The 20,722-nt window shown below is 50.9% G+C and overlaps 1 protein-coding gene across 3 annotated transcripts in view; it reads right to left on the bottom strand.

Moving 5' to 3' along the window:
• me1 (malic enzyme 1, NADP(+)-dependent, cytosolic) overlaps window positions 1-20,515 on the bottom strand; it is a 41,198-nt gene extending 20,683 nt beyond the window's left edge. The window contains exons 1-3 of one of the 3 annotated variants that reach the window (XM_084707303.1): window positions 20,349-20,515; window positions 5,112-5,245; window positions 2,830-2,979 (exon numbers count right to left, since the gene is read on the bottom strand). In XM_084707303.1, the coding sequence (XP_084563429.1) occupies window positions 2,830-2,979; window positions 5,112-5,245; window positions 20,349-20,477 (413 nt within the window). In that variant the 5' untranslated portion in view covers window positions 20,478-20,515. Of the gene's footprint in view, window positions 1-2,829; window positions 2,980-5,111; window positions 5,246-13,546; window positions 13,595-14,599; window positions 14,633-20,348 lie in introns of those variants that run through there. The other 2 variants (XM_084707312.1, XM_084707321.1) reach the window with 2 other exon arrangements.
• Between the last annotated feature and the right edge of the window lie 207 nt (window positions 20,516-20,722).

Here is a 20,722-nt window from a genome sequence, read left to right as displayed (position 1 = left end):
ACAGAGCGAGGGAGGGAGACGGAAAGACAGAGAGGGGCTGAGAGCCAGTGAAGAGGAGGTGTGCTCTGGAGCAAGTCCTGTACAGTCTGGACAGTGCAGAGCCAGCCTGACTGTACTGAGCTCACCGCTGGCCTCGGCAGTCACCGCTAATTGAATCCAGAAGCAGGACAGTCCTGCAGCCGTAGCCTCGGAGGAAGCGACGGCCTGGGGCCGGGGCAGTCTGGAGCTGGCCTCTACGGCGAGAGACCCTCCAAGGTCTCCAGACAGACAGTCCAAGATGGGGGCATCGTGCTCCGAACGACCATGGCCTAGGCAGGGGTCAGTGAGGACAGGAGAACGGCTGTCCCCCCCCCCCCACCCCCCCAAACCCAGCCCTTAGACATGAGCTCCTAATTGTTTTACAAGGGCCTAAAAGTCAGTCAGGGAGGGAATTAATTCCAAATGTTTTGCCACGTTCATTTTGAGGTTGGTGTAATTCCAAACCATTCCTCTCGTTTCTCTTCTTCCTCCTCCTCCTCCTCCCATCCCCGTTTCACACACCCCCTCTGTAGCCACGGTAACTTGACTCAGCTGAGAAATCTGAGCCGGACCTTTCCTTCACCATGGGATGATTACGCAATCTCCCAGAGAGAGGATGAGGGAGGTAAACAAGGGAGCTGGATGGCAGTCTCATGACATTAGTCGTCCGAGACTCTTGTAATGTGATGGTGGGGGGGGGGGACTGGCTTTGTGGCAACAGAGCAGTTGTCACTGTTCTGGGGTGCTAGGGGCCTGTGTGTGTGTGTGTGGGGGGGGGGGAGATTAAAGATCTAAAGGGGCTGGAGAGGGTTGCCGGGCGATTTACTAATACTGAATGGACGATCTCCTCACACACACACACACACACACACACACACACACACACACACACACACACACACACACACACACACACACACACACACACACACACACACACACACACACACACACACACACACACACACACACACACACACACACACACACACACACACACACACACACTCCCTCTTGGGTGGCTGGGGCAACTTCCTGTCTCATCTGTCATTAGGCCAATAGGAACGTTCACGTTGCACTGATCACAGAAAGAAGTTGCTGTAATTAAGACCGGCTCACCCTGGCTAAGGGGACCGACTCTATGCTGCCGTATTATGGGATGGCTCTCAGGCTCAGGAGACCTCCCACATTGCCAAGGCTGCTATGGCTTCCGGAGCAGAGAGAGAGAGAGAGAGAGAGAGTTACATGACTGGGCTGATCTGATGGAGTGTTGAATCTCCCCAGTAAAAGGACACGCTTCACTGCTTGTAAATAATGCATCTGAAAGAACACCAAGCACCATGCCCAACAGGGCTGGGGCTCAACATTATCAGTCATGCTGATAATAATACTAAGCCACACACACACACCCTGTCTAAAGACATGGGAAATATCTGAGTCTGGTTTCCTGACAGTAAACAATGTTAGCAGCCTAAAGGACCCCTGAATCAGATTAAACGAGGGGTTGACGGTAGTCATCAGTGTCTATCAGTTACACTATCAGTTTGCCAGGTAGCCTACTTGTCCCAGACACAGCTTCCATCCTGCACACCAACACTGTTTCCACTCACAGGGAACCCTGATTGGTCTTGTCCTATCAGAGATCTGATAAGGAGCTGTGTTTGGTTCAAGCCTGTCAGAGAGTAAATAGGAGGTTGTGATTGGGCAACTAATGGGGTGTGACCTGTGACCTCAGCTAAGTACTGAACTGTTTAGTCTCGGGAGAAGATTCGAGAAGGAGGCCAGGCAGGTCACACACACATAAAGCTCCTTACACCTAAGAGCAGTGATTAGTTGACTAATCTCACTCTGTTTAACCTTAGCCTTAGCCTTAGCCCAAGTCCAACCCCAGCCCCAGGTCTAGACCCAGCCCCAGCCCCAGCCCCAGCCCCAGCCCCAGCCCCAGCCCCAGCCCCAGCCCCAGCCCCAGCCCCAACCCCAACCCCAACCCCAGCCCCAGCCCCAGGTCTAGACCCAGCCCCAGCCCATGTCCAGATTCAGCCCCAAGCCCAGCCCCAGGCCCTAGGTCCAGATTCAGCCCCAGGCCCTAGGTCCAGATCCTGCCCCAAGGTCCAGTAAGGCCAGGGTTCTGGCAGGCTGTCCTGGCCCAGTGTGTAGTGGGGCTATGGGGAAGTGTAAACGACTCCCCCGGCCCTGGGTCATGGCTCGAGAGATGGCTAGACAGATTTTCCACATAGTTCTGGGGGACTGTGGAGAGGGCTTGTATAACACCACATATGTGTGAGCGTGTGCTCTGCTTTCCCACTCTGTTAAACGGCACTAAGGTGAGCTCTTCACAGTAAACCACTCTGACATTGTGAGGAGATTTAGAATTAGGGACTAATCAAAATCATCCAGGCTTGAAAATAGTTGCACTCTCTCAGAGAAAGATAGACAGAAAAAGCCACACAAAAAAATTAACGACAGACAGAGACTGATTGACTACCTAGAAAATCTAGTCCAGAACCTGAGGAGCGATGCCAAGTCAAACAGGCCTGACGACAGCAGAGGATGTGATAGGCTGACATCAACTCTATAACAGACTCCTAGAGTGAGACTGAGATATACTGTGTAGCTGGCATGGCCTTCCCTGAATCAGATAGAGCTTATCAGTCTGGGTCTAGGGTTATGCATCGACTGCTTATCCTGGTTGACCTTGAACAGACCCAAGGTCCAACCAGACCCACTTTTTGAGACGTGCCCCACCTTAACACTGGGTCAATCACTGCAGCAGTGTGTGTATGTGTGTGTGTGTATGTATGTGTGTCTCACCTGGGTCTCCTGAAGGCGAGTCCGTACTGCTGGCAGGCCAGACCCACCGTGGGGGTGTAGACGATGGGCATGAACCTCTCTGTGTCGGAGGTGAGCACGCGGTAGAACAGCTTCTCATTCCGGTCCTGCAGCCCCATCAGGAACACATACCTGCAGGACGGGGACAGGGTGTCCATAACCAGCGTATCCAGACACGCAGTGCCCGTGACCGCAGAGGGCGGAAAAGGGGGTTCATACTTGCCATACAGTTCCAAGGAAAGAGAAGGGAGGACAGGCGGGTTATATCTCAAGAGAGAGAGAGAAGGGAGGACAGGGAATTCAAATCTTGTTTCCACACAAATATCTCGGACTAATCAGGGAGGACAGGGGGTTCATATCAATGTGAAAGTGAGGGAGGGCATTGTCGAGGAGACAGTGAGACAGAGAGGAAAAGAGAGGGACAAACAGAGCAAGAGAGAGAGAGCGAGAGAGAGAGACACTGCGAGTATGCCACGCATTCAAATGTCCATGTGATTGTTGAGTGCTGACAGTGGGACTTCTGCGTTGTGCAGTAATTGCAGGGTGTTGTTTTTATCGCTGGTCCTATTACACATTAGTAACAACATGCCAGGCTAAGCCATGAGAAATCTCCACTCGACAACCCTGCCTGTGAGGAAGGAGAGCAGCATCACAGACCAGTCAGCGAGCTGAACGCTGCCTGTGTGTTGGGCTGTCTGTGATGTTGTCTGTCGGTTATGCAGTTGGTTGGGGCCGTCTGTTGGGGCCGTCTGTCGGGGCCGTCTGTCGGGGCCGTCTGTCGGGGCCGTCTGTCGGGGCCGTCTGTCGGGGCCGTCTGGGGGCCGTCTGGGGGGCTGTCCGGGGGGCTGTCCGGGGGGCTGTCTGTTGGGGCTGTCTGTTGGGGCTGTCTGTTGGGGCTGTCTGTTGGGGCTGTCTGGGGGGGCTGTCTGGGGGGGCTGTCTGGGGGGGCTGTCTGGGGGGGCTGTTGGTGGGGCTGTTGGTGGGGCTGTCTGTGGGGCTGCTTGTTCTTGTAGTCTTCTGGTTAAAACGTCTGAGAGAACATTCCCAGCACATCCGTCTGACCGAGGCTGTCTGGGAGGGAGGGCAGTGGTCCTAAATAGCCTGTGATAGCAACGGAAAGGCATGCAGAGCGAGAGATAGGGGCTGGGGGCCACTGAGAAAGGGGCAGGGTCTGGATAAGAACACCACAGAAGGCCTGAAAGAAGGAGAGATGAAGGGAGGGAGGAAGACGGGCGGAGCAGTAAACAACAGAAATGAAGAATGGCGGATCAGGGAGGGAAGGCGGAGAGAACAGGCTGCATGTAAATATGAGAGAGATGAGAAGTGAGGCATGAAGGAGGTGGAGGGATGGATGGGGGGGAGGAGAGACTAGGAAGCGGAGCCGATCTGGACCCAGACCAGAACAAAGAGCCAGAAGTCCAGGACTCTGAAGAGCCCTGGGAAAGAGAACAGGAGTCACGGTGCTGTGACTGGTCCTGGAAACACTGACAGGGTCAAGAACTCAAATCAGATCTCCATCAACTCCACAGCTTGGGGGTCACTGTGGTGACCTTAGCAGTACAGTGCGGTTATGACGCACAACAGCGTTGGCTGTTTTTAAATGTGCTTTATAAATAAACGGACTTGACATGACAGAGATAATGATGTCAATGTGTTCAGAACAGATTGAGAGGGAGAGAGAGAGAGTTCCAGACACTTTGCTCATCATTCCAAACATTGAGTCCAGCGGTTGCAACTTCAGGTCAGATCTGACCACAGACGCGGGCCGCTGATCAAAGGAACAAAGTAAAACGTTAGCATGTGGCACGTCTTGTACACAATGAACAGGGACATACACACAGGCAGACATACACACCCACTCAATCTGTCCTTACATCAGTCAGGGTAATCAGCTGTTTCCCATAGAGCAGCTCTGTCTGAAAACAGCTGATAAAGTAAGACAAGAACTGTGAGAGAGAAGGCAGGAGGGAAAAGGGGAGAGACGGAGAGAAGGCGGTCAAGGGGGAGATGGAGAAAATCGAGATGGAGGGAGGAGCGCGTAGAGAGGCGATTACGAGGGTAAACAGTAGGTTGTGGTGGGAGTGTGAAGCAATCTCTCCTCTGAAACCTCTGGAACCTTCCAGATGATGGATAGCTCTGGCTTGTAGCCTGGGGCTGGGCTCTCCCACAAGCACACGGTAATGTGTGTCGGGATTCCCCCTTTTCTGGATGTGTACGGTGTGTGCACGCTTCCATGTTTACATGCGCATGTGTGTTTCCCTGACCTGTCGAGGTCGTCCTTCTTCCTGTCGAAGTTGCGGAGCACGCGGAGGAGCTGGACGTCCTGGGACAGGAAGCAGGGGGGCAGCAGGCCGTGGATGCCCAGCTGAAGGCGTTCCTCCAGGGAGAACGCCATGCCCTGTACACACACACACACACACACACACACACAGATAAAGAAACCAGAGTCAAGAACATAAAGCCTTCAACCTCAGACCCTATAGAGAAATATTCCTGTCCTCTGTCCAAACATGCCTGGCTGGTGACAATACCCTACTGTCAATCAACCTCTGTTCGTTCTCACAGCCTCGCGTAAGGAAGGTACGGCATCCACATGTTCACCCTATTGGCCGATCCGTGTCCCGAGGGTCCAATGTGTGCTCGACATGTAAAACGTCCTGAGGGAGATCTGCTCCGCCGTGAACCCTGACCCTGACCGGAAACTCCATGAACACACAGGTGTTGGATGTCATGGTTGTGACGCGGGACACCAAGCCTGTCAGCCTGTGGACGTCACCACCACACTCCCAGAGAGGCAGGGCTGGACAGAGAAATGAGGGAAGAGAGAGAGAGAGGGAGAGAGAGAGAGAGAGAGAGGGAACTGAGGAGAGAGAGAGAACTGAGGAGAGAGAGAAAGAGGGAACTGAGGAGAGAGAGAGAGAACTGAGGAGAGAGAGAGAGAACTGAGGAGAGAGAGAGAGACATACAGACAGAGAGAGACAGAGAGAAGGGGGAACTAAGAGAGTGAGACAGAAAGAGAAAGGGAAGCGTGGTGGCGAGAAACTCAGTAGAAAGGACGTTGCCCTATATATATATATATATATATATGTCAGACAGCAGAGCCAGGGAGACTTGAGGTGCAGTTGTAGGCCCGCCTCCACGTTTAACAGTGCGACCACCACAGCCTGGTCACCACACTTTACAGCTTTCTCTGGGTGACGATCTGGTTTTGTTACACGGGGTTTAGAATATAAAAACATGACTGGTCACATGAGTACAGGGCAGTGAAGGACCATACAGCACACACAGCAATAAAATATGGTCATCTTGACGTGCTTCAAACCGTCAGAGCTGACCACAAGCTCTACAGGTTTTTTTTTGCATTTTCTTCATGGCATAGCAATACATTGACGTTCCCAATGGAATTCAGCTCCCAGTTCTTGGGCCTAATGTCAATTAGACTGGCTTATCTACAGAGCTCCAAAACAAAACAGACACGCACAATCTCCTTATATCTGTCTGCCGACCGAAGTGAGAGTTTTTGCCCGATCACTTCCCAGTGGAGAAGGGAGATGACAGGAAGAGAGAGAAAGGGTGGAAGGGAGGGTAGGAAGGGTAGCAAGGTAAGAAGGGAGGAGGATATGAAGGGAGGAGAGGATGTTGCAGGGGATAAGCCAACCGCTGTCCTGGTTCCTAAAAACAAGTTCACTCCAGGCTCTTCTGCGTAGTCCTGATTGATCTTAACTAGGTTTGTTATTCCAGTGTGAAAGGTTAGAGGACAGAAGCTATTTCAGTGAACTCTGTCATTCACCAAGGCCTGTAATTAGCGGAGCTCTCAAATGGACAGTAGCAGCCAAGCTGGAGAGCCAACTCTCGATGACTGTACGGCGAACAAGCCATTGGAGGTCAGCAAGGTTGTTGAGTCACAGTGGTTGGTTGACGTTATGCACGGCTGTCTGTCCTCAGAGAGCTGGGCCTGCACTGGACCATTACACAGCTCTCCTCCAAGCTTGGCCTGCCAGCCAGCCCTCTCCTCCAGCTCTGCTCTGCTCTGCCTTGCCCTGCCAGCCCTCTCCTCCAGCTTTGCCCTGCCCTGCCTTGCCAGTCAGATCTCTCCTCCAGGCCTGCCCTGCCCTGCCAACCAGCCCTCTGCCCCAGCTCTGCACTGCACTGCACTGCCTGCCAGGCCTATCCTTCATCCCAGCTCTGCTCTTCCAGACAGCCCTCTCTACCAGCCCTGCAAGCCAGCCATTTCCTCCAGCCGGCCACACACACGTACACACACTGACCAGCAACACTGGAGACAAGAGGCCATGAAAGCTAGCTTTAAGAGCCTTAAAATACATGAGGCGGACAAAGTTTAATATGAGGCTATAAAATGAGATCAAGACCGAACACACACTCCCATATATTAACTCTCGCTCTCTCCAACTCTAACACTCCCACACAGTCATAGTGTATGTATGTGTGTGTGTGTGTGCGTGTGTGTGCAGAAACTCGATCTCGAAAAGGTCCACAGTGGTAGGCTTGTGAACGTGGTGGAGCTGTCCCAGTAGCATTGGGGCGGAGACACCGGGGGTCTGAGTGTCTGTGTCTCATTAAGGATAATGAGCCGTCCTGCTCTGCGGAGCCTCAAAAGGCCCCCAGAAAGCGACGTGAAACAGAGACCATCCGTGGAAGCCTGCCCAAATGCCCCAATTAACGTGTCCGACAAAAGGAGCAAGCATCCTGGCTGGAGGAGAGTTAGACCGCGGCCTGGAGCTGGCCTCCAAACGTGGACAGATGGGGCTGGGGGGGGGGGGGAGGGGGAGACTGTCTGTCTGGGGGGAGGTGGGGGCAGGGTCCAGGGTGGGGCTGGTACTTGGATGAAAAAAAAAAAAAGATTTGTTCTACACGGTCTGCAGCATCTGCCCCTGGGAACTTTGGAGCTGGTTTGGTAGATCTGTGACATGTGACTTACTTGGCCTCTTTGAGCCCTGGGCCTCATTTCAGCTCTTTCAGCCCTGGGCCTCATCCCAGCTTTCCTGACAGTCCTCAGTCATTCAGTCAGACAAGCTACTGGATGTACACCTCTCGTTTGTTCGCCCGTAGGTTCTGCTGTTTTGCTTTGCTGTCGGTCTCCGGAGAGAGGAGAGGGCCGACCCATATAAGGGAGGGCTGGGCAAGCAGAGCCAGAACGCTTCCACATGCTGCTCGCCACATCTGAGGTGCCCATCGCCGTGCCAACACGTGTGGTGCCCGCAGCGCCTTGTTCCAGAAGCAGCGGTAACCAACCAAACCTGTAATCTCCTCACTGGGCAGTGCCACCCTCCAGTCCAGTCCTGCTTCGTGCGTACATACACACACACACCTCTTCATTAGTTGACCAGATGGGGAACCAGTGAAGATGAAAGTCCAGAAGTTTCTATCTGGGATAAAAGGCCTTCTGTGAGTTCCTTGGAACTCAATGGCAGGGTTTGTTAGGTTTACAGTCTGAAGGCGAAGTTCAGAAACATGAAAAGTCTGCGTGCTGCCATTGCCTTGTAATCTCATAACCACACACACACACCGCCTAGGACAGAATAGAGCAGGAGAGGAGATTCTGGGCAGACAGTAGTTGGTAGTAGATACTGTAGGGTGTAGGCTGGTGTGTTCTAGAATATTCATGGCTGAAGTGTTCAAGTTCAGGCTGATGTGTTCTGGAGTGTTCAGGACTGGGCTGGAGGGTTCTGAGGCTGGTGCCACGGAGCAGAACCGGGACCGTGCCCTCCAGCTGAGCAAACAGAACAAGTCAGTTCCAGTAAAGCCTGCCGTGCACTCCAGCTAACCTTCCACTACTGCCCCACGGTCCAACAGAGACGAGCAACAGCAGACACCCTCATCCTCATCTCCAGCATTCCCACGGGTCTCTCTACTGGAGAAACGAACAGTTTAGCACTCAGAGAGATCTGTTTGCAGGTCTGAGAGCACATCTGACAGATCACCTGGGTTTAATAGAAAAACACAAAGGATTATGCTGAAAAGATGCAAAGTCATTCTACTGAGAACATGCAAAGTCGGCATATTTTGCACACAAAAGACTGTCCTGCAGACTGCTGACATTGAGAGTCAGCAGAATGTTAAGTAGAATCATGCTGTTATAGGAACTTTCCCCCTCTCTGTATTTGTCTCTCTCTCTCCCTCCCTCTCCCTCTCTCTCTAGTCCACAACAGCTGGGGAGAGACTGAGTCATACCTCTCTCAAACAAAACATGCCTGCTGTTTATAAACACACACACACACACCCGCGCGCACACACACACACACATTCCTCCTCCCTCACCCTGAAAAGAGCAAATTCAGAGGGAGGAAAATGAAGAACCCATCCAGAAGTACAAGAGGAGGACAGGATGAGGACAGGAAGAGAGGAAGAAGGGATGAGGAGAAGAACAGCATAAGGAGAAAAGGACTCCCATAACCATAACCAGCAGCACTCAACATCATTATTTATATCATCAATTGTGGGATGCGAGTCTAGACCCTGTGAAAACAGCAGGGCTGTATCTAAGCCTGGGAGCGGGGCTGGGTCTGGAGACAGGAGGCTCCCACTGTGACTGGTGCTAACTGGCACCAGCACAAATCAAGTTACCAGGCAGGCAGGCAGGCCGGCCGGCTGGCTGGGTCGATAAAGACAAAAGCCTAACAGGTGTGAGCCCCCTGTAGGGTTCTGTTTGATATTTCCATAGTGCAGCAGTGCCTGGCTAATGAGTCCATAACGTGGGACGACAGTCGCCAGTCCTGACAGAACCCCATCTCTGTGGCCCCAGGACATTCTGCTGCCAACAGTGTGTGTGTGTGCGTGTGTGCGTGTGTGTGTGAGAGAGAGTAGAGATGGATCACAGGGAGAAGAGATGGCGAGAGAGAGAGACATTGACACAGAGAGAGAGACAGAGAGAGTGTGTGTGTGGGGTAAGAATGTGTGCATTCATTCACACTAATGTGTGCATGCATGTGTGTTTGTTTGGACCCACTTAGTCTGGGCTTCTGATCCCTAAAACACACACTGCCTCCCCTCACCCATACTCCCCCCCCACCCCATCCTCCAGAGCAGGGGTGGGTACCCCCACTCATCTGCCGTCCCTCCCCCTGTAGGGTGCAGCAGTAGGCAGGGGAGGAGACCCATCTCTGTGGGGCTCTCAGGATCACTGGGTCAAACACATCAGACTGAAACTCAGTGGAGTATTCCTGTGGGCCCTCCCCCACACACACACACACACACACACACACACACACACACACACACACACACACACACACACACACACACACACACACACACACACACACACACACACACACACACACACAGCTCCTATTGTGTTTGCAAGGCCGTTGAGGACATCCAACACCACATCCTTCAAACAGATATCCGATCCATCCAACAGCGTATCCATCCAACCCCGGTAAGATTCCTCCATTGCTGCTACGGGGCCTGGGGGCTACTCATCCATACACCGTCCCCCCCCCATGGCAGGCCTGCTGGAGCCCCCGCTACGGAGCTGGAAGCGGACCCCTTGCTCTGCGGTGACCCCTGGGTGACCTTGACAGAAACCGCTCTGGGAGGGGCTCTGGAGTTCTTCGGAGGCCAGATTGAGAAAGGGAGCGGAGAAGAGGTGTGTGGCTTCTGACAGCAGGGGAGCACAGTGTCGTCGTGGAAGAGCCTGGGTGTGTTTAAACACGCATGCACGCACACGCGAAAAACACACACACACACACACACACACACAAACACTTCACTCAAAATTCTATAGAACCACCTAGGGTTCCCTAACAGGGTGACTCCCCTCTTTATTTCTTCCCCCTCTCTCCTCCTCTCTTTCTGGTGGAAACTTCAGCTGGGCTATAATGAGTCTCCTGTAACAACTTCATGGTTACGACAGCCTTTACAGAAGTGGCAGCCATAAAAGCCTTCACATGAAAGAGACACAGGGAGGGAGAGAGGAGGGAAAGAGACGGCTTTTGGTTTCCGTTTTCCACACATGACACACTCAATGCAACGGGTTTGTGTGGAGCGACCTGGGGAGTGAGTTTGAGCGAGATCCCCTTTCAGCCACAAACCTAGTTCACATTCAGGTTCTGTCCTGTCCTTATGGTTAGTGTGTCTGTGCGACATACCAGCCCACAGTGTAGACTCATAGGTCATGGGGCCAGGTCTACTGGAAGCGAAAACTCTCCATCTCCCTCCTAGTTCTTTTCCTGTCAGTCCATCACTGACTCTCTCCTCTTTCTGATACAGAATGCATTCCTCACGCCGTGTCTCACGTCGCCATCACTCTTTCTTCCATCTGTCTCTCGACAGGAAGTGGAGAGACAGACACAACTAGAGGCCAGGAGGTAGAGATGGTCTCTCCAGGGATGGAATATGTCAACATCCACGTGGACTGGGAAAGAAACTCGCACCACATTCCTCGACTCCAACTCTCTAATCCAGACATACACTACACACAGGAATGAGCCCATAAACAAACAGAGGTCCTCTCCGCCAAACACACTTCTCCGGCATAAACGAGAAGGCTGGAGAAGTGTATGTCAGTATCAAACCATTTAATAAACCCGCTCATCCTTGTTGAAACCGGACTGTTGAAGGCCACCATGTGTGAGCAGCGAGGAGCCTACCTTCCCCCCCCCCCCCTCCCCATCCAGGGTCATACCCCAGCTCCCATCCCTCTCACCCCCCACCTCCCCCAAACAGTGACATGTACAGTAAATATGACATTCTACCCATTCCTTTTCAACTGTCAAATGTATAGACTTCAGTGTGGCGAGCTGAATGGTTGCTTGTTTACTTAGTACACTAGCAGCCCCATGTATGGCCCATGTCTGAAACTGACAGGACCTCCCGACATTTCCCTTCATACTGTCCCATTGCTCACATATCTCCAGTCTTGGGAAATGCACTGAGAGAGGCGTGCGCGATAGGCCAGGCGCGGATGACGTTAATCATTTGTGGGGAGCAGAAAGGAGGCTGTAAAACATATTTGCCCTCTGACTCCCACCGAGTCACACCAAGTCCCCACAGAGAGATTTGAGCGTTAAAAGCCAGCAGCTCGAGTCGGACAAATTAATAAGCATTTGAAAAGGATTTTCGATGTATAGCCCTGGGGGAAAAGAACATCACCACAGATTCCCTCCATACCAACATTTTTGAGCGCTGGGCCGAGGGTTCCTTTGATGAATGCCTCATACTACATGTGCCGTGTTCTCTAGACTAATGATGTCGTTAGAGAAAACCAGTGGCGCTCCCCTGACCATTCTGTTTAGAGAATCGTCTCCGTCCATCAGACTGATAGCAGTGTTTATCCCATCAGGGAGAGGAGGAGAGGAGAGGACTGACCAAGAGAATTCCTCCCTCTGGGTAAATATGCCCACGCTGTAAATCAGGAGGTGTCAACTTGTGAATGTATAGACGCTTGTTGGTTAAACAGCCTTGAAAACCAAGCTCCTGTTGACCAAAAGGGGGGGGGGGGGTCGGCCTCAGCCCGGGGGTGAGATGAGGAGCGTTTCAAACGCACCCTCCCAGGACGGCCCCTTCAGAAAACCTTTTCATGCTCTATGTTCTTCCGTCCCTCAGGACCCTGCCCAGTTGCCGGGCAGACGTCCAAGTCTCTAAACAAATCAGCGACTCTAAAGCCTTGGGGTAAATATGGCCATACCTCAGCCCCCGGAGGAGTTCAGTCCTGGTTAGCCTGGCGTTGAGACCTGGCAGTCCTGACACAGCACATCTGATCCACTCCTGTACTGAGCATGTCAAACCCACAGCTCTGTCAACATGAGTTAGCATCTGCTCCATCACTACCACAGGTGACCTATAAGAGGCAGACTAACCAGCCACGGACAATATACATAATCCTGGCTCTTGATGCAGGAAACAGGCCCTGACCCATCACAACACACTTGCAAAGTTCCTAACGTGAGAATCTGGAGGAAGGCCAACTCTGATGGATCTTGTCTTGGCCTGCTGGCCACTCACTAAGGAAAAACACTTCATTTATTTAGATGTTGTTCTCTTTACTAAGTAAACACGGCTAAAGCAAATCCTTGCTGAGCCTGGTTCTCAAAAGAACAACAGAACACACTCAAAATAAAAATGCCCAGCCTGCATTCTCTGGAACTTAACCCACCCATGCCATTTTATCACTAAACATGCCTAGTAACAGGCACAGGCTCCAACAGTATGTCACTCCAGAGGGTCTCTACAATGTAAACTATGAAAGCGACAGTAAAACATGTCCCCTTGTCCCCTCCAACCTTCAGCCCTTCCTGTAAGCTGTCCACAAGGCCACCTACATTGAGCCCAGGGCCCTGAATGCAGCCCAACAAAAACAGAGCGAGGGAGAAGAAAAAAAAGATGTTTCTCGCAACAGACAAACACCTGCTCCATCACAATGGAAGAGGGCAATAACAAGGTTGTCAGCAGCAGAGCTATGGGGGTCATGGATAAAAGGGCTTGGGTTTGGTCTCTGCCTGGCCGGCCTTGTGACCCGCGACCTTTGACCCAGGACAGGGAGTTACGCGGGTCAAATAACATACCAGCACGGCTTCACATCTCCACTAGGTTACGTTATGAGAAAGGCTGATTCTGAGCCCAGTGTTCCTATGTTTGCTGCTCCGTGTGTTGCAGACTCTGCTCAGTGCCAGGAGGTTCGTCTATGAGGCAGGAAGTCAGGCCTAGAAAACCTATTAAATCAGGTTTGCATACTCACCAGGGTATTGTTTCCAAGCAACCTACTTTGCATGGTGACTGCTGTAGACAAAGCAGCAAGCAAATCCACCCCTACACTGTTCCCCAGTGTGTTCCTGTGGGCTGAAAGGGCATCTCTGGGGTCTGGGTATTTTGACCAGAAGACCTGTTTACCAGGTTCACTTGCAGGCAGTGTTAAAGTCCTCCTAGAACTGCAACTAACAGGAAAGGCCAGGACTGGGACCATTCCATCAGGCCTGTCCTCATGCTCCCTCCTAGAGTCAACACACCAGGTCCACACACAGCCACGGTCAAGGTCTACGCACATCATTCGATAACCCTGAGAAATGGAGAACCTCTTGTATTCAGAGGGCATCAGTGGACCTGTAGTTCAGTAATGTAACTCTTTAGGCAAACCACATTCTTGGAGTTGAGAATGAAGGGTATGGTGGGGGCTTCTGGGGAGATATTTCTGGATGTAGCCATTGTGTTCAACATGTTGTTGGGAAAACTCAAAACAAGACAGGACAGCTAGGAGATTTGCCTCCTGCATACCCTATTTGACATAGCCTGTGTAATGACAGCTAAAGTCCCCAGAGCTGACAGAACCCAGACAGGCTGAACTAACCTCTCTGATACACTCAGGTGCTTGGTGAGTATGTATGTGTTTCTGTAGGCTATAGCAGGTGTCAACGTTGGTGACGAGCATATTAAGACATGTTCATCTTCGATTCCTGATATTATGAAAACCACTTACGACAAACTAAATTACCACATAATTCTACCGCGTGGCGTCCAGTTTGGTTAGAACTTCCAAACAAAATCCCCGAATATCGTATCACAATTGACCGCAAATCACACCTATAACAATATTTAGCATTTTACTGCGGTAATTTGTTACTCTAGGAAAATTAAGCCTATTCTAAATTGAAACTTTAATCTGCCTAAAATGGCATCAAATTAACGGTTTAAATTACGTCCACTGTCAACCCTTGATTACCTTGTTTACTAGGCTGGAAAGAATGCAATGCTGAATTACATGTACTGCTTGTAGCCTAGTATTTGACGAAGTTACCTTGTAACTCTTCGCCATTCTGAAACTCCACGCCATCCTTTTGCCTAGCTTTGCTCTACTTGTCCACTACGGCGTTTTTTAACGCTCTGCACCGCATGCCTTACCACAGCCGTACACATCGTTCAGGGGCGTGTGGGACAAATTAATATGAGTTAGTTCTCTAAGGTCACTGTTGCAGTCATGGCCAAGCTTGCAGACTTGGGTTCATGTACTCACAATATCGATCAAAATACCACTTTTGCACAATATTTGGGTTTTAAATTCAGGCTTGTCACATTACGTAACTTTGTTCTGAACAGCCACACACATAAGTTTGTCTTTCATCTTGAAACTGTGAAAACTAGCGTCTAACGCTCTTCATTTACATAACGTTGAGAAATGTACATAAAGTTGAGAAATGTTCTGGGCTCCGCCCACTATGCCCACAATGCGAGCGTTAAGGCCCGGCTTCGTTGAAAATGTATTGGAAGCCGACGCTCTGCGCCGCCCGCTCCGCTGTAGTGGACACGCATTTGGATAGGTAACCACGCACAGGCCCTCTGCACTATGCCCTTTATTCAATTTAGATGCAGTAGTTTTGATTTCAACACTACGAAACACTTTGAGTTGACCAAATTTACATTTAGTCATTTAACAGACGCTTTTATCCAGAGCAAAGCAAAATGCTATTTAAAAACCAGCGTTTTTACGCAGATCTTGGAAAAGATCAAATCTAATAATATTGGGTATAGCGTATAAACCAGTTGTAATATTTTAATATCCGAATGCCCTCCTCACATTACAGCAGGTGAGTTATTGGAAAAGAATGCGGGGGCATTTAAATGGGGGTGGATGAGGGAGGGGAGGGTAGGGGGGTGGATGAGGGAGGATGAGGGGGGGGGGGTCGATGAGGGGGCTACTCTCACTTTCAGTCTGGCTGCTCCGCCCCAGTCCATTCGAGGAATGTCTGTCTGGCGGGCAGCGATGCGTGTGGTCGCACAGACACACCTGGAGAAGGCTGACCACACCTGGGACACCTGTGACATCATCACCCAGTGCTGCGGCCCACCTAGAGAGGGTCACCCGACCTGGCGAGGGGCAGACAGAGGAGCACTTGTCCCCCTGTCAGTCCTCAGGTTGACTCAGCCCTATAAGCGTACTGTTCACAGCCACCTGCCTCTCACACACACTCTTACCGAAACCCAGTCTACACACACACACACACACACACACACACACACACACGCACACACACACCATGGACACGGACACACAAAGTCCCATGAAGAAGAGCCAGAGCATGGGTTAGAAAAGTTTCCATAATCAAAGTGGCTGCTTTTTGGTTTCTATGTGTTTGTTTGTTTCACAAGATGTGCTGATAGGAAAATAATACTAGAACATGGTTCCAATAGCCTTTGGGGGGAGAAGACCCTCAATCAAAACAGAGCAAAGACAGAGAGAGGCAGTGTCATTAGTTCCGAGTTCCAATGGTTACCGAGGGTTACAACGATAACCTACCCCAATTACAAGGGCAGCCAGCTGGCATACCAGCACACCCTCAAAGACCAATTAGATATTGGTTTTCTCCACTCCAGCCAAAATAGAAAAAATCCTCATTGGATGGTGGGTATCATATGAGCCATCTGTACAGACAAGATGGAGACTGTGGTCACAAAGTGAAGCAGCCAATAGCATTATCTCTCTCTATCCTCCCACCTACAGCTGACCTACAGCTGATTCAGGATCTCATGTTGTACATCAGCAACACCAGGTTAGTCAACACCAGAACCAAAAATCTCACCACTGCTCAACATGGGTTGTATGACATCATTTTTGTGCACGTTAGCCTGTAAAGAAACACTAACCAATCCATTGTGTAATCTGACTTTTATCAGTATACCAGTAGGGGGCAGAGTAGCTGTCCAGTAATGAGGACCTGACCGCACAAAAAAAAAATCACACTCCGAATATCCGGTTCCAATAGGACCGCTGTAGGGGGGGGGGGGGGAGGGGGGGGTTAATGGGGCATAATGGGCCTAGGATACTGCTCTGTAGGGGTTGGGGTGGGGTGTATTTGGGCTAAAGGACTGGGATTGGGGTGACTGGGGGTGGGGGTGGGGCTAGGGGGACAGGGGAGGTTGGGGGCTAGGAGACTGGGGGTTGGGAGGGTGGTGACTGGGGTTGGGGGTTTGGGGGGCCAGAGGGGGAATGGTGAACAGGGGCTGAAAGAAGGTTGAGCAGTTGGGGTGAGGCGGGGGAGGATATGGGTGAGGAAGGGAGGGGGTGCAGGTGATGAGGGGACTGAGGGTGAGGGGGTTTGAAATGAAATGGGCAAGTGCAGACGTGAGGACAAGTAGCTTTCAGCAGCCCTTTCTATCAGCATCAATTAGCGTGTTGTTCTGTGACTGGTGTGACCGGTTCTGGGCCGGGGCTGACGTCGGGCTAGGGAAGAGGGGGGTTCAGGAGAGGAGTGGGGGGAGGGGGATCCGGGGAGGGGGGGTAAACACAGGCCCCCAGGGACCTCAGGGCTCAGGACAGGACAACACTGGCCCACTGCTGGCCCACAGAGGCTTGTCTGTCCCTGGTACTAGAACATGCTAGGGCTCATTTCCTACCTTCTCCTCCAATTTCCTCCTGCCGGGCCGTGTATGGGCATGGCAAAGGACGCTTCACTGCAATGCACAAAACCTCCTTCTCTCTCACATCAGTCAAATGTTACCTGTGTATGTGAGTATTTTACGTGTATGTGTGTGTGTGTGTGTGTGTGTGTGTGTGTACACGCACATACGTGTCTGATGAGGGTCTGGTAGATACCACAGCAAGGATTCCTGTGAGGCTGGCTAGTTCAATGTGAACAGTAATACTCTCGCTCACTGCTGTGGATAAGAAAGGCCTCCTTCTTCAAACACAATCTCAGACCATTTGACCAGAGAACCAAGGGGAAACTTAATGGGCCATGGGGAGCTTTCAGAGGCAGGACAAAGGTATGGCTATACCAACTGACAAGGAGACCGAGCAAAAGCCTTGAGTGAAAACCTTGAGCATGATAAACAATGTTTTGACAGTTTCAGTTAGAACTCCTCGCTACAGATTTTCCAGGCTCTTGTTTACAAGAGGAGATTACTATCCAGGTCCAATGAGAGCAGTTGCTCTTAATGAATCTCGTGAAAGCGCCAGTCTTTCTCAAAAACAAAGCAATAACACGCACGCACGTGGAAGGCACATTAGAAGAAGAAGAAAAAAAAGAAGCTGTAAAACATGAAAGAGACGCGTCGTCTTGTGACGTTCTACCATCCCACATCACATCGCGGAGGGAGAGAGAGAGATGAGCCAGGACCTACCGAGGCTGCTGACCCTTCAGGCTCTTGGCTGCTCCTGCCTTCTAATACTCTGGGGAAAAAAGTAGCCTGTCCCCCTAATTCAAGTCAAGGGCCATTTTCCCTGACTTCTGGGGTGCAAAAACAAACAGGGACAAAGCATGTTGCGGCGTTCACAGCGGCCGACCAATCAGGATTCAGTCTCTGAGTGGCTCTGAGTGGTGTGGCATACAGACGCACGATTCAGAACGGGAGGTGTCAGCTGGCAGGTAAATAAACAACTTGGCTTGCCAGCAACAGTGTAGAGAGAGAGAGAGAGAGGTGCAGAGAGAGAGGTGCAGAGAGAGTGGGGGGAGGGAGATAGAGTGAGAGAGAGAGAGAGAGGTGCAGAGAGAGTGGGGGGAGAGAGAGAGAGACAGGGGGCAGAGAGCAGAGAGCAGAAAGGTACATGAGGAGGTTAAGCAGTGAAAGGTCATAGCCTGTGTGAGAGAGGGCTTTACCAAAATAGAATATGAGATAACCTCTCAGCCACTGGATCCGATTGGAGAATCATCTGTTTCTAGGCAGGAATTTCGTTGTTTTCAAAAGCTGACAGTATGTTATCAGTCTACAGCCATTTCTATTCTTACAGGAAGATGGTTAAGTGTGATGTTACCTCTTACAGACACAAACACTAGCCCGCTCCCAGTGACAAGAAACATTTGGTGAGGCCAAAAAACAGGCATCAGTCAACTGCTAGTAGGGCACACCTGGACTCAGAAATGTGACCTCATTTTCTGTCTCTGCCATATTGTACAGAAAACACACACACTTGACGTGTGTGTTGTGTCTGTGCGTGTGTGTTTGTGTGTGTATGAGCAAGCCTCAGAAGAGTGCAGTCATTGGCTGGCTGACAAACAAGGCTCTGTGTACCAGCAGTGTGTGTGTGTGTGTGTGTGTGTGTGTGTGTGTGTGTGTGTGTGTGCACATAGGAGTAGGGCAAGGGAGATTCTTGCCTATGGACACTCCAGCAGGGGGGAAAGGGGGGATCCGGGCCTTTGACTGCCTAGCGTATCAGGCGGGGCCGGCCCTGGCAGACTTCCCAGGGCTGAGCGCCAGCAGGCTGGATCAGATAGTGAGAGCTCCCTGAACAGACCCCACAAGGCTGAATGGAGCCAGGCTGGAACAACATGCTAACGTTCCTCTGGGAGAAGTCTAGAGCAGCATGCCAACGTTCCTCTGGGAGAAACTTCATTAGAACAGCATGCTAACTTTCCTCTGGGAGAAGTCTAGAGCAGCATGCTAACGTTCCTCTGGGAGAAGTCACTAGAGCAGCATACTAACGTTTCTCTGGGAGAAACTTCACTAGAGCAGCATGCTAACGTTTCTCTGAGAGGAACTTCACTCGAGCAGCGTGCTAACGTTACTCTGGGAGAAGTCACTAGAGCAGCATGCTAACGTTTCTCTGGAAGAAACTTCACTAGAGCAGCGTGCTAACGTTACTCTGGGAGAAGTCACTAGAGCAGCATGCTAACGTTCCTCTGGGAGAAACTTCACTAGAGCACCATGCTAACGTACCTCTGGGAGAAGTCACTACGCCTGACAGCAGCCATGCAATAATCATGACTAGACTTACAGAGCACATCATTAACACAATAGCCACCCAAAAAATCGTGTTGAGGTTTTAAGTATTCCACTTAATAATTAAAAGTGAGAGCTGATGGGTGATTAGATGTCGAACTATACATATTCATTTGTGTGCACTGGACGCATGTGGGGGAGGGGGATTGACACAGGTGACCTAGTCGGCCTGTTCCTGTGCGTGATCAGCACCATGGACAGAGGATAAAAAGCCCTCTTGTCTCGTGACCACCTCACGCAATAAGACCCATTGAAAACATGAAAAACCAAACTAAAGCAACTAAATCTAAAGCAGACTGCTTTTTAGGAGTTGCAGTCACACGGTGCACCAGACACGATCATCCACTCAAAACAGGATTAACCTCTCGAGACAGCTGACAGCTGAGGCAATCCCAGAGCATTTCCGCTTGCCTCACCCATCCCAATGTCCGCTCAAATGGAACGAAAACACGGAAGTAAAACAAATAAACTCTAAAAGCTGTCACGATATACAATTTTGCCAACAATATCCCCATTAATTTCATCATTAGGCTATGGGCTGACAAATTAAGGTGCTCCTCCCGTTATGTAGTAGGACGGGCTTGTCTCGCCTTTCCCCACGGTTGGCTAGGCAACCGGAAAAAAGAAAGCGACCCACTGACGCTGCAAAATGGGAGCGAAGTAGTTGTACAAGAAACATTATACTCTGTCAAAGTACTCTAGTGGAGTTTGGCTTCTTTAAATCTAATTATAGAACTCTGTGAAGCTGAAATGCCGACCAACTGTTGGGTAGCCTATAGCACTCCGTTAATAAGCGAAACGTTTCAAACTGTAAACTGTTTTGCTTTGCCTACCTTGTTCAGGTGGGGGTTTCGTGTAACGTCATACCCCCTCTTCTTTGTGTAAACAAAGGTCTTGCTTTGGTCTTCAGATTTATGCATCTCCGTCTCGACCGATTCCCGCTTGACTTGCCCGTGTGCCATGTTGCCTTCCTCTTTAAATAGCGTACCGGTGAACTGTTGTGAACTCAACAAGTGGATGCGACAGTGGCTGGCTGGTCGTGCTTGGTCACGGTGACAGCTTAGAATGGCTGTTCAAGAACACAGAAGATGGGCACTAGCGCGACGTGTTGTCTCGCTGTCTAACCAGTAGGCGTGAAATCTTATCAACGACCTCATTTATTGCTTTCAAAAGATTTCGAAAGATCAGATAATTGTATAATTTGTGA

This window comes from Hypomesus nipponensis, chromosome 2 (assembly GCF_054491055.1).
Source record: "Hypomesus nipponensis isolate SF chromosome 2, ASM5449105v1, whole genome shotgun sequence".
Classification (NCBI taxonomy): domain Eukaryota; kingdom Metazoa; phylum Chordata; class Actinopteri; order Osmeriformes; family Osmeridae; genus Hypomesus; species Hypomesus nipponensis.
Note: the sequence above shows the minus strand (reverse complement) of the source record. Positions and strands in the feature narration are given on the sequence as shown.